This window comes from Sander vitreus, chromosome 2, assembly GCF_031162955.1.
Source record: "Sander vitreus isolate 19-12246 chromosome 2, sanVit1, whole genome shotgun sequence".
Lineage (NCBI taxonomy): Eukaryota > Metazoa > Chordata > Actinopteri > Perciformes > Percidae > Sander > Sander vitreus.
In genome coordinates this window covers 4,639,720-4,653,831 of record NC_135856.1, presented here as the reverse complement: position 1 = coordinate 4,653,831, position 14,112 = coordinate 4,639,720, and the positions used below count along the sequence as shown (strand labels likewise).

At 40.4% G+C, this 14,112-nt stretch overlaps 1 protein-coding gene across 1 annotated transcript in view; it reads left to right on the top strand.

Moving 5' to 3' along the window:
* Positions 1-11,582, top strand: part of hoga1 (4-hydroxy-2-oxoglutarate aldolase 1) — a 31,016-nt gene extending 19,434 nt beyond the window's left edge. Inside the window, exons 6-8 of the mRNA XM_078273931.1 lie at positions 1,910-2,043; positions 2,869-3,019; positions 10,944-11,582. Of these exons, the coding sequence (XP_078130057.1) occupies positions 1,910-2,043; positions 2,869-3,018 (284 nt within the window). The 3' untranslated portion in view covers position 3,019; positions 10,944-11,582. The remainder of the gene's footprint in view (positions 1-1,909; positions 2,044-2,868; positions 3,020-10,943) is intronic.
* Positions 11,583-14,112: the final 2,530 nt, after the last annotated feature.

The window sequence follows — 14,112 nt, the reverse complement described above, 5'->3', positions numbered from 1 at the left end:
GCAGAAAACATTCCAGACATTTCTTTCTGCTGTGTTTTATCTTCAGTGAATTCTGTCCACATCTTGTCATGTGAAAACTCCAGCTGAAGGATTCCACCCTTCTCTGAGGATTCAAGGAAATTCTCCCATCTCTTGAGCAACTCAAGTGCTTCTTGTACTTTGCTGCGATGCATACTACCAGCGCTCTGTGCATGATTGCTGGACGGGGCATTTAATATTCTAAACATACTGTACAAAGTGCGTTGAGTCATTGCACCCAGTGAACTGATCAAACGTGATTTATCAGGCCACCTGCTTCAACTTAACATGAATGTCATCAACTCATACACTTCAAGCTGATACATTGGGCATATGCTACCCCATTGAAATGCTTCAAAATGAAATTAGTCCCAAATCCTATTTGCACTCACTGCCAAAATCAGGCACTTGGCACAACAATGCACATGTTTTGGGAGTGCACCCTAATCAGACACTTCTGGACTGATGTATTTTCAATAGTGTCATCACTACTGGATGATGTCATACAACCTGCCTTCTTAACGATGATTCACAGCTATCCCTCACTCTCAACCAACGTAGACTACTCCTGGCAGGGCTTACGGCAGCAAAAAAGACCATCCTAAGGCTTTGGTTCCACCCTAATCTACCCTTAACACAATACTGGCTAACTGCCTACCAGTATATTACCTCTCTTGAGTGTACAACTGCACGCCTCAACAAGGCCAAACTAACAACCATCCATTGTATAATGCCTTTAAAAACTGTCAAAAAGCTTTCACAGACAAAGCAAAAACAGGATACTTAGAGGACAATATAACAAAAGAAAGCCAAACGGTAAATAAAAGAATAAACGCAACAATAAGACGACAAGAAAAAGACGCCATCACTCAAAAACGAGTCTATAAAAATGGGTGATGTGATGTCGTGATGTTAAAACACTGCTTCATTGTTCTAGCAGAGTCTGATGCTTTATAGCAAAGAAAACCAGAGCGAGTTAATGTCGACTGGTTGGTGGACAAAAGAGTCCAGTTTTCTCTGGGCACAGATCCCTACCGTTCCTGTTTGTGAACTTTGCCTCACTCATGACAGATTTAGGCAAATAGGGTGAATATATGGTGTCTCACCAGGGTTCAACGTTATGGTTTTTTTGTACTTGCCATTTTTTTACTGGCCCCTATAGAAATAGTTTTTCTATTATTGCTAGTTGTTTCATCCACATCTTCTACTGCCACCCAAGAAAACTCCTTCCAGGACACTCGCTCTCTTTAGCTCGTACGCAGCGATCATCTTCTTCTTCTCCTAACAGGACACCCGCCAGTCACACGTCACTAGAACTCACGTCTTGATTGGCCAACAGCACTTTTAAATCAAGTCATTCAAAAAGTATTCTCCGACATGGGCAAGCAGAGAGGGGCAAGAGAACGATACTTGCCACTTGCATATTTTACCAGCATTTGGCTAGTAGATGGAGCTAATTTTGGACCCTGAGTGGGTTGTAATATTTACTTGCCTCGGGCCAACGGGCAACTCTTATTGGTGAAGCCTGCTCACTAAGTTAAGGATGAGAAATCTCTGCTGCAGCCCCTACTTTGTGATTTAACTTGACTATACACATACAGATCTTTTGCCTTGCCTACATTTCTATTATATTTGTTTTGGGTGCCAAAGCACAGCTGTGCCTAAGTACAGCCTCAGAGAGCTACAAGCCTGGCTGCAGAGTCTTGTTTTCTTATTTTTCTTCCTTTTTATTGAGACACACGCTTTTACAAGGAAAGGATGGTTTGTGGTTGGAAAGGTCAAGAACATATCTCATTGTATGAGGGGGAAAAAATGGAAAGAGCGAAAAAAAAGCAACAACTCTTTCTTATATACTCATCCTTTACCTCTGGATTACCATCTGTGTGTCTAGGTGCGGTTGGCGGAGTGTGTGCGCTGGCTAACGTTCTGGGCCAGGAGCTGTGTGAGTTGGAGCATCTGTGTGTGTCCGGTCGCTGGGACGAAGCCAGAGTCCTGCAGCAGCGCCTCATCGAGCCCAACGCCGCCGTGAGTACCATCTGCCGCACCGGGGACGCTTTTATCCGCGACACCACAGAGCAAACTCGCACCAACACTGACAGACTGGCGGGTTAGTCACAGTACTCAGAGGTAGAACTCATCAAGCCTGATTAAACCTCAGTGCGTGAAGACACAACCACGGCTGTTTTCGGCAAAAAAATAACTGCACTTTTGTAGAGCTCGCAGGATTCGTTGCAAAGAAGATTTGCATTCTTAAAGATTTTTGCTTCACTGGCTGCGTTTATATTTTATAAAGTCCAGTCTGCCCAGAAAACAATGGACGGCTTCCCATTTTTTCATAGCGTGATCTAGAAAAACTAACCTAGTAAAACTAATTAAAACTCCAACTTAAAACCACTCTCATTAATGTAAATATGACGTAAAATAAGTACTTCTACCTTTACTTACATAGATTTTTATTTTATTCACGTACTGTTGTAAAGGTAAGAACTACAAACAAAAAGACAAAGTTAAAGGCATCATATTCAAGACAATATAAAGAAAAGTATATTTTATACGGTTCTGTGAAAAAAATCGTCCCAGCCCTTGTTACATGACCAATTAATGTTTCCATGATGACTATCCAAATGTTTGCCTTGTGTATTGTATTTGGATACACAATTTGTTGCAAATAAAAGTCAAATTATTAATGAATGTATTTTATTTAGCAATTTGTTGTTCTGTCCTAGCCAATATTTCCTATATTTCTAAGCAGATATTCTGTGCCCCCCCCCAACTGATTATTACCCCCCCGCCCCCCCTCTGTGCCACCCCACTTAAAAAAATCCTGGAATCGCCCCTGTGTGTTGCTAGGTGACCAGGAAGTTGGGAGTCCCCGCCCTCAAGCAGGCGATGGAGTGGTTTGGTTTCCATGGCGGCGCCTGTCGATCACCTCTTCAGCCGCTCACAGAGGCCGAGGCTCAGCAGCTGAGGCGGGACTTCTCCGCCGACGGCTGGCTGTGAGGTGACACGGGTGACGGGCAGAGAGTGTGTGTGTGTGTGTGTGTGTGTGTGTGTGTGTGTGTGTGTGCGCGTGCGCGTGCTTAACCTGGAAACCTTTAAGCAGGTCAGCCCTTACGGGCCTGCTACATTGCATGCGTAACGTATGCGGAGCGGATGTTCCCAAAAATACGCTTCCACTATAATCAATGAAACTGTCAGTGGTGCGTCTGCTCCACAGAGATCCGCTCTACAATGGTAAAAATAGGACCGTCTTCCATTTGTATATTTTACGCGAGGTGTGTGCGGCCCTCTTAAACAGAATTGGATCATAAAGTGTCTATATGTCTTTGAAATTAACCTACCAATATACAGGAAACGACTTAATGACTGTCAGTGAGCGTATTGGCCGTTTTATTTTGAGAGTTTCTGTTCTTTATTTCTTGTTTCCCTCACCTGTGTCCTCTGATAACAGCTGACAGTAGATTGACGTATCACAGCGCTGTTCCGGCTCCAAAAAAAAAACCTGAAGAAACAACAACAGTCCCAAAGCAAAAGCTCCCCCTCTCGCCTGTGAGGTACGCCGTGTGTGTGCTGCAGGTGTAGCCAGTTAAAACATACATTCATCTGCTCCGTGAACGCTCCGCATACGGTACGCGTTCAAATGTAGCGTTAGACCTCTCAGTGTGATTTGGCAAGGAGGGGAACACCTGGGATTGGGCATGGAGGTTCCATTTTGGAATTGTTTAAAAGAAAAAAAACATTTTTTTTATTGAAATCGTTTGGACAATTTGGTTTCGAATCCTATCATCGGTTCCGAATTTAACACGCGCAAGTTTGGGTTTCCGTAGCAGCGACCGTACTTCCAGGCGCTTGTTGTGTTGCAGTCAGCGGTGCGCTAGTGTGGCTTTATTTTATGTTGAAAAAGCCTGTAAATCACCATTGAGTCAAAAAAAAAAAAAAAAAATGTTCCTCCTATCTGAGAAATAAGCATGTGACTCGTTGCACCTTCACCCACCAAAGAATCTGAATCAAGAATCCATAAGAACCTGAATCGAAAGGAAGAATCAGAATTGTTCAAATCAAAACGATGCCCAACCCTAGGAACACGGCATGAAAATAAATCTGTTGCTGCCCCCCCTCCCGCAAAAATACCAAAAAAATCAACTTAATTAGGTTAATATACAGTATGTCATATACTGGAGGTTTGTTCCTAAAATCACTTACGTTTTCCGTCATAAATAAAACCTGATGATGACAAATGAATACAACGTCAACGTTTTTTTTTAATAGGCTCTGCTCATGTTGCATTTCAAATTACATTTTCCATTCATACATCTTTTTATTTTACACTAAAATCACTGTCGTGCGGTCAAGTTGCTTCTCTGCTGCACCTCCCAATAGTGCAGATAGAAAAATGTTGTACTGCATGTGCACTTGTTTTGACAATAAAATTGCATTCACTTCAATAATATATGGTTTCCTTCTGTTTTTAACTGTAAAAAAAAGTGGGTTTGCTCTTCATGCAGACACATTTGAGTTAAACTGTTCACAGAGGATGTGTGTGATTAGGTCAACCTCCACGGCCTTTTCTTTAAGAGACCAGAGTTCGAATCCCATTTTGAAAATAAAAGTAAACCTAATCCTGTGGATCGTATAGGAGGGGAGGAATCAGTCTTGTATAAAGTACTTGAAAGCAATACTTAAGTAGAAGTATGAGTGTGTTACCAGAAACTGACTTTGGTTATAAGTTAAATTCACATCATCTGTTACGTTGCCAGCAGAGCCTGCAGCAGGGGGCTTCCAGCATTATGCTTCCTCCTCCTCTTCTTTAGTTTTGGCAACCAACAAGCATTACGCCGCCAACTGGAATGGAGCATTTCTTCTGCTTTTATTTTGTAGTAATGAAGATGCTTAGGGAAAATATTGTGGAGGAAAAATATACATTTTCCAGAAATATAAATAACGAAGTAAAGAACAAATGCGAGGAAATTCTACTTAAGTACAGTAACAAAGTATTTGTACTTGGTTACATTTCAACACTGGTAGCAGTGTTTTCGGTAACACTTGAAGGTATCTACATGAGAGTGACATAACACTGTCATGACACATGAACCCTAACCATAACTTGTCATGACAAAAACCGAATGACACTAAAAAAAAGCGTTATGTCATAAACGTTTATGACTTGTTTATAATGTTTATGACACGTTCATGACAGTGTTCATGTCACTCTTATGTAGATACCTTCAAGTAAAGTGTAACGGTGTTTTCCCTAGCTTTGTGGAAGACTTAGGTGCGCGTATCTGGCGGGGGGGTTTAGGCGTCCTTCCTGAAATTTTTTTTTGCGTTTTTTTCAGTTAAAACAAAGAGGCAATTTCCCCGTACATTTTGGGTGTCTTTGTGGGATTTTGTCTCTTTGTAGTCGTGTTGTTTCTCTTTTTGGTCATTTTTGTTTCCTTCGGCGTTGTTTTGGGTCTCTGTGGTCATTTGGCGTCTCTTTGTAGTCGGTTTGTGTCCCTTTTGTGCTTATTTTTGCGTCTCTCACCATATCCATGTCTGAAAAGCTAGAGCAAAAATCATTAAAGCTAAAGAAGTCCAACTCCAGTCATTGGATCTGAGAAAATCTTTTTAGTTACATTTATTTGGCTTAGGTGCTGCAACCATAACCTTACAGTGGCAGGGAAAACCCTGAGAACAAATACGTGAAAATTCAACTTAAGTACACTAATAACGTATTTGTACTTGGTTCCATTACAACACTGGTAGGAATAAATGACCTATATCCTTGTACGGTTTAGAGGACTTGTTGTATTTAGTCCTACTTATTGTTTCATTGTAGGAATGTTAAGGGCCTATGTATACAGTATGTAGTGCATACAGTTTACACTTCTGACTCCAAATAACGGCAAAAAGTAAATAAAGTGCAAAGACGCTTCCACTTCCACAGAAGACCTGAAACCCTTTCTGTGGGTGTTTTACTGGCTGCAGCGATTCACAGTTTGCCGTAAAATAAGCCGTCGGAGCACTCTGGGATGTGAAAAAGTTAAAAATCCGCAATTACTGCTATAATTAAAGCCAAGTGTAGAAGGTAGCCATGGCAATGAGAGCCTTCCAGCTTCTTCTTTTTTAACATCTTTGCTTTTATCTAACCATAGATTACTCCAATTAGCACCCTTTTAGCAAAAAAAAAAAAATAAAACTCTCTGGATCATAAAGTGTGGATGTTTGTGTGTGCAGGAGACTGTTGAGATCAGCAGCCACCCAGTTTTCAGTGAATCGCGTTTTTCTAAAGGACGTTTCCAGGCTCAAAATGATGTTGTGCTCTTACATTTTCCACCCCTTTTTAATTTTTTATTTGAGCACAAAATCGGAAATTGGAACAAGTCGTTATCCTTTTTTTTTTTGAATGATACACGGATTGAGGTTGATAAAACACCAAGACTGAACCATATTGTAAATGTGCTGTAAAAAACCCAAACTTACTGTATGAACCAAACGAGACAAGAAAGCTGAGTAGAGCTAAAGAGTTTGTGATGATTCCGTGTGCTCGTCAGTATGAGCGAGCGTCACCTTTCACTTCACTACAACAGTGAAACGTTGAAAAATATATACAAAAAAGCGCGGCTCGTACATTTAGAGAATTAAAAGGATGTATTCAAAAGATCGGTAATTTTTCTAAAGATCAGGACAGCAGTATATGAGGCTCTGAATGTCCTCAGTTTGAAAGACATTCCACTCATGAGTTCATATGAATTGATTTATTTGGGAACGCCATAGAAATACACTAAAGTACCATAGAAAAGGCATGAACTCTGCAACAGTGAAAATGTGTCCAAGGATTTCTGATAGTATGAGCTATATTATTTTCATTCACTCTGGCGGTCCAGAGCGGTCACGGTGCTTTAGATTTTTGCCAAAGAACTAAATAAAGAAAACTAATTCAAAACTAAATAATTATTACTTTCTCTTTGGCTGCAAAAAAGGAGAAGAGAAAGCATTTTTGACATTCTTTGAAGTTTTCTTATTCAAAATGTTGTGGGTTTTTCTTCACAGCTTGTATTAACTGTTGACATTATTTGGAGAGCATGTCTGACCCTAAAGCCTTGAAGCTCAGTCAATGTAATTTCAACAATCTTAAGGTACAAAAGTATCCTGAATTCTTTATTTCGCTGTTAATAGCACCGTAACTTTGTTTTTTAAGTCAGAACTTATGTCTATTCAAATGATTAAACATAAGTGGCATTGATTAAATAATGAGATTTAATATTTAATATTTGGAAGCATAGCCTTTAGAGAAAATAACTGCCTTCAAGTGCTTCCTATAGACTTCAGTGAAATTCCTGGCCGTCTCCTCTTTTACAAACTGCTCCAATTTGTTTCAGATTTGAAGAGTGCCTTCTTCCAACGGCTGTTTTCAGATCTTGCCGCGCGTGTTCAATAGGATTCAGATCAGGATGGACTCATTTCTGGTCCCAGACCCAAACAGAATCTGCGGACTTTAACTACAGTTTTCAGCGGTGATCCAGAATGAAAATCTGCAGAATATTCTGTGAAAATCTGCGTGCACAGATTCCATGTGGTCCTGCTAGTCACTTTAGAACAGTCCAGCGTTTTCCTTTGACCCATCCCTGGAAGGTAATTTAGTACATTCATGGGCGTAGTGGACACGGGGTATGGGGGGGGAGGGGACACGTCCTCTTCACTTTCAATGTCGGTTCCCTCCGGCCATGCCAATCTCTAGGTATGGTGAAGGGTATGTGATGATGTGGGGGTATGGTGAAGGGTATGTGATGATGTGGGGGTATGGTGAAGGGGATGTGATGATGTGGGGCTATTTTAATTCCAAAGGCCAAGGGACTTCATCATGATGCATAGTATCCTGGATCATGAAATAACTGGCCTTTAAAAATAAAAACCTGCCTGCCTCTATGGGAATTTAACATAGGGGTGTACTGACTTATGCCCCCTGTATTTTAAGGAAGAACATTTATTTATTTACGATACATTATTCAATCACGGTGTCCTTAAAGGTTGTATTTTTCCTATTTTTTTTAATTAAGGCATTAAGATCAATTTCCAAAAGATGATTTCTTTTTTATTCCTCTTTTAAGTCAACTTTAGCATGGGTGTACTCAGACAAAGGAGTATTGAGAAAACCAGTGATTTCTATTTTTTTCTTCTTTTTTTAGTTCAATAAAACGAATGATACACGGATTGAGGTTGATAAAACACCAAGACTGAACCATATTGTAAATGTGCTGTAAAAAACCCAAACTTACTGTATGAACCAAACGAGACAAGAAAGCTGAGTAGAGCTAAAGAGTTTGTGATGATTCCGTGTGCTCGTCAGTACGAGCGAGCGTCACCTTTCACTTCACACACACAGTCAGTGAAATGTTGTAAAATATATACAAAAAAGCAGGGCCACTTGTACATTTAGAGAATTAAAAGGATGTATTCAAAAGATCAGTAATTTTTCTAAAGATCAGGACAGCAGTATATGAGGCTCTGAATGTCCTCAGTTTGAAAGACATTCCACTCATGAGTTCATATGAATTGATTTATTTGGGAATGCCATAGAAATACACTAAAGTACCATAGAAAAGGCATGAGCCCTACCTGTAAGGCCCTATGGAGTCTGTCTTATAGCTTTTTTTAAATTAACTTAATTTCCATTATTTGGTACTACTGAAACTATTGGGCTCTGCATTACTGCTGCCAGTCTGGGACCGGCCCCAGCTGGGCCCTCGTTGAAGAAAAGACACTAGCCACCGGGCTAAACAACTTTTCCGGGGGGAAAACCTGGACAGCTTTAGTTACAAGTTACTTTACAAAATATAACTGTGGCCTCAAGCTGATCAAGGCCACACCCCCACCCCCCACCTTGCCCCCCCCTCCTCAACAGCATTTAAAGCTACAGACACAGAAATGGCACATCCTAAGGAAAGCTCATTGTGGGACTCGCTCTATTGGCTGTAGTTCTGCACCAAGGCTGAATTTCGGGAAAGAGACTTCAGATACAGTATTAGGGGACCACTAAGGTCTATATAAGAGACTTCAGATACAGTATTAGGGGACCACTAAGGTCTATATAAAAGAGACTTCAGATACAGTATTAGAGGACCACTAAGGTCTAAATAAAAGAGACTTCAGATACAGTATTAGGGGACCACTAAGGCCTATATAAAAGAGACTTCAGATACAGTATTAGGGGACCACTAAGGTCTATATAAAAGAGACTTCAGATACAGTATTAGGGGACCACTAAGGTCTATATAAAAGAGACTTCAGATACAGTATTAGGGGACCACTAAGGTCTATATAAAAGAGACTTCAGATACAGTATTAGGGGACCACTAAGGTCTATATAAAAGAGACGTCAGATACAGTATTAGGGGACCACTAAGGTCTATATAAAAGAGACGTCAGATACAGTATTAGGGGACCACTAAGGTCTATATAAAAGAGACTTTCATCATTTTCTGACATTTTATACACCACAACAAAAATGTGGATCAGTGTTCCCCAAAGCCCAAGATGATGTCCTCAAATGTCTTGTTTTGTCCACAACTCAAAGATATTCAGTTTCCTGTCACAGAGGAGAGAAGAAACTAGAACATATTCACATTTAAGAAGCTGGAATCAGATAATCATTTCATAAAATTTTTTGTATTTGACAACCAGGGTTGGGTATCGTTTGGTTTTTTTCCGATACCGGTGCTAAAACGATACTTTTAAAATGGTGCCTAAACGGTGCCTGAACCGATACTTTTGAAAAGATTTTTAAAAAATGTTTATAATTAAAAAAGAAAAAAAAGGAGCACAAAACAACAGTTGGCGACATTTAAGGACGGTTTATTTATTGCTAAAGCCATATGGTCAAAATTAAATGATTTATTAAAAATTTAATAACTTATAACAATTATTATAATATACAACACTTATTTCACCAGTAAATTGCTGGTAAACGACAAAAACAACCACTAGATGGAAAAATTGGTATTTTGTTACGGTGTGGAGGATTAAAGGACCCAAACACAGGGAGAGGCAGGCAGGCAGGAGAGGGTTTGAGCTTGAGGATTTATTACAAAACACAAACATGAACTAAGGAAGTCCTGGGAAAAGGAGCAGGCAAAAAGCAATTCCAAAAAATAGGTAAAAGGCATCCAAGAAAACCAAGGGAGTAAAAAACCAGGGAAATGGAGGAAGGGTAGAAACTGACCAGACACTAACACACACAAACTGACAGGAACAAGACACAAACGATCTGACAACAGACAAAGGAAACACAGGGGCTAAATAAACTAGGTAACGAGAAGACACAAGACAGGTGACACCAGGGCTGGGGAACAGGTGGAGCACATCAGACAATCACACAGGCAGGAAAACACAGGATGTAAAACTAGACATGACAAGACATAAAACAGAATAAAACAGGAAACAGAACATAAACAGGGAAATAAATAACAGGGAACAGAAATATACACAACAAAATATACACCGACCACGGAATACAATAAACACAACAGGAAACATACAGAAATAATAATAACAGGCAACAGAAATGTCCACAACCACAACAGTATTTTACAATAACTTTGAATGCACCACGAGGCTGGCAAGTTTCAAGTGAACGCACCGTTTCGGAGCATCAGAGGGCAGCGCTGGCATTTCAGTGGCACCGAAATGAGGCACCGAAATCCGCGTTACTATTCGGTCCGGTAGATACCGGTTGTTAAGGCACCGATGCCTCTTTAGCACCGGATGTCGGTACCCAACTAATCGATTTTAAACTTTGCAACTCTAGCTTCATTTGTGGATAAGTATTTTTTTCAGCTGCAAACCAAAGAAAGACATAATGTTTTTAACAAAAGATGTTTTAATTCCACAATCTTCAGGAATAAAATGTGTTGTTTTATTTATTTATATTTTTTGGGCATTTTCAGCCTTTATTTTACAGGACAGCTGAGGACATGAAAGGGGAGAGAGAACGGGAATGACATGCAGCAAAGGGCCACAGGTCGGAGTCGAACCCGGGCCCACTGCGTCGAGGAGTAAACCTCTATATATGGGCGCTCCCTCTACCAACTGAGCTATCTGGGCACCCAAAATGTGTGTTATTTGAACAGAAATGCAAGGGAACCAACATTTTTTCAAATTTTTTTTCTTACTCTTGAGTTGCAGTTTGTCCCAGCAGCCACATGGCGGCACCGCGCCCCACCGCGCTGCCTGCTCTGCGGCAAGGGCATCCCTTTGACCCACCCCAGAGGCCTGTGATGCCAATGCGCGAGTCAGCAAAAAAGTAAAAGTAAAAGTACTAATACCATACTGTAAAAAAATACTCTGTTACGAGTAAATGTCCTGCATTGAAATTATTACTTAAGTAAAAGTCTGTAAGTATCATCAGGGAAATGTACTTAAAGTATTAAGTACTCAATGCAGAAATATCCTCACATATTAGAAACTGGAAACCATCCAAACAGTTCTGTCAATCAACTCAGTGTTTAATCGTCTAATAATTTTTAGCTGGCCTATATATTGTTGGGTAGTTTAATATATAATAAAGCCTTGTATTTTATAAACTACATGTGTTTTGTGTGCAAAAATCCTAATTTGTAAAGTAACTAGTAACTGAAGCTGTCAGATTAATGTCGTGGAGTAAAAAGTACAATATTTCTCTCTGAAATGTAGCGGAGTAGAAGTAGAAAGTGGCATGAAAAGAAAAGACTCAAGTAAAGGACAAACACCTTAAATGTGTACCTAAGTACAGTACTTAAGTAAATGTACTTAGTTACATTCCACCCCTGATCACAGGGATGAGGGTGCCAATGACATGGAGAGATCTCCCCACAAACACTCTTCCCCCTCTCGTTTCCTCCGTACTTCATCGTCCCTCCACAGCAGACAGGTTGTCATTCGTCTCCTCCTCCTCTTCCCTCCATCATCTCTCCCTGCTCTCCCTTTCAGTTTCCTCTTTCTCTCTCTCTCTCTCTCTCTCTCTCTCTCTCTCTCTCTCTCTCTCTCTCTCTCTCTCTCTCTCTCTCTCTCTCTCTCTCTCTCTCTCTCTCTCAAATTCAAAGCGGCTTTATTGGCATGAATGTTTCAATAACAATGTTGCCAAAGCATCAACATGCAATTTCTTACAAATATTCAGACAGAACACAATAAGCAGTTAGATGAACATTACCACAATCTTAGGATGGATATATGGATGAATATATAAATCAATATAGCAAATATGAAAACAAGTTCTTAGGCAAGATGAAACAAAAACAAAAAAATATCATTCTAAAAAAACGTTAAGACAGAATTTGACATTAGATATACATATGTACAGGTATTTAAAACACAATGTTCGCTCTCTCCCCTCCCTTTCTCTCCCCCATCTCTCTCCTCTCTCTCTCTCTCTCTCTCTCCCTCCCCCCTCTCTCTTTTTCCCCACTTCTCTCCGCTCTCTCTCTCTTTTGCTATCACTCCCCCCGTCTCCCTCCCCCCCTCTTTCTTTCTGCATCCCAGCCCTACAGGCGATATGGTGGCCTCTCTGTGTAGTGTAGCATGTAATGTCCAGTCCCTCTCTCCCTCTCTGTCTTCTCTCTACTGTTCTGGCAACGACCCAGATTAAAACAAGTTTAAAAGATTCCCAGATTCCCCCGCCCCCCCCAACCCTCCTTTTTGCCTTCCCATCTTTTCCCTCCTCCCTCAGCCTCTCCTCTTTTCTTCCGTGTGGTTAGCTGCTGCTGCCTGAGTCACCACCACACTCATTCCCTCTATCTATCTATCTCTCTCTCTCTCTCTCTCTCTCTCTCTCTCTCTCTCTCTCTCTCTCTGAAACTACGTCCACAATAAGCCAGATAAAAATAAAAAGGTATCTTTTGCTCTCCATTTTGGCCTTCCACACATCTAAGCCTTAATGTGAGAAAAACGATGGGAAACCTGCTCAGAGACCGAGCCGGGGACTTCTCTTCTCTGGCTGTGAACTTACAATCCCGTGAAAGTATGTGGACACCGTTACAACGTTACACCTGTCTGTGATAGGTGAACACGTCAAGGAGAAGTCTGCCAGGCTACTAGGTAGCATTCTTTAGCTGTGTTTAAAACGACTACTCACACAACAAAATAGTTAAAAAAATATGTAAAAGAGAACAGAGAGAGTGGATCAGATTTAGGAGTGAACATAGAAAGAGAAAACAAAAACCCAACAGGAAACAGATAGTTGATGGACTGCATGAAGCATACCTGGGCCAGTTAACAGGCCAACTGTAGATAAACATTATGCGTTATACAATCTTTATTTATTTATTTTTTTAGATTTCTTTATTTAAAAGGGACAACACACATTAATCAACATGAGTACAGAGTCCAACGTGTAAATGTGCCAGATTTAGCCATACAGGCTAATTTTCCTAGCAGGTGGATGGCTTAAAAACAATAGATACGCTACAACAATACAACAAATACACATGCACAACAAGAAAGACATACGCATAGACAAGTAAAAGGACACAACCACTATTCCAGATCATCACAACTGGCAGGTTGATGGCATGAAAAAAACATAACACAAGTATCACACACAGTAGACACAGGTAAAAGTGCATAGACACACATTAGAACACATCAACAACACATACAGTATGCACACACAGAGACACTACTATAGCGGTAAAGACAAACACTTTATTCTGTATTATGGCAGCATATTTGATTAGTCAATAACCAATGTTTTATGGATTTGGAGAAGGATTTGATAGATGTGGTATGGTATTCCATGTATGGGACTTTGGTTTCACAGTGAGACTTGAGTCTTGAATCAGAGAGCTACAGGGGAGCAATGAGCGACGGCGTTAACGACAACCTGATTAACAGCTAGTTAAACTGGGCGTTCGCAGATCTAAAATTAAGCATAATTGAGCAGCTGCATGACCTATTTTTTTTTTGCCTCAAATGGAGACAGTCTTTAGCGGAGACACGAAAAAAATCTGCATTGATTGTTCGAACAACCTGTACTTTAGTTTACCTTATAATGAATGATTGTGGTCTGCTTTAAATAGCAAAGACATGTTTTGATGATGCAAATAAGGAGAGCAAATACTGTGGAAGCAAATGAGAGACACA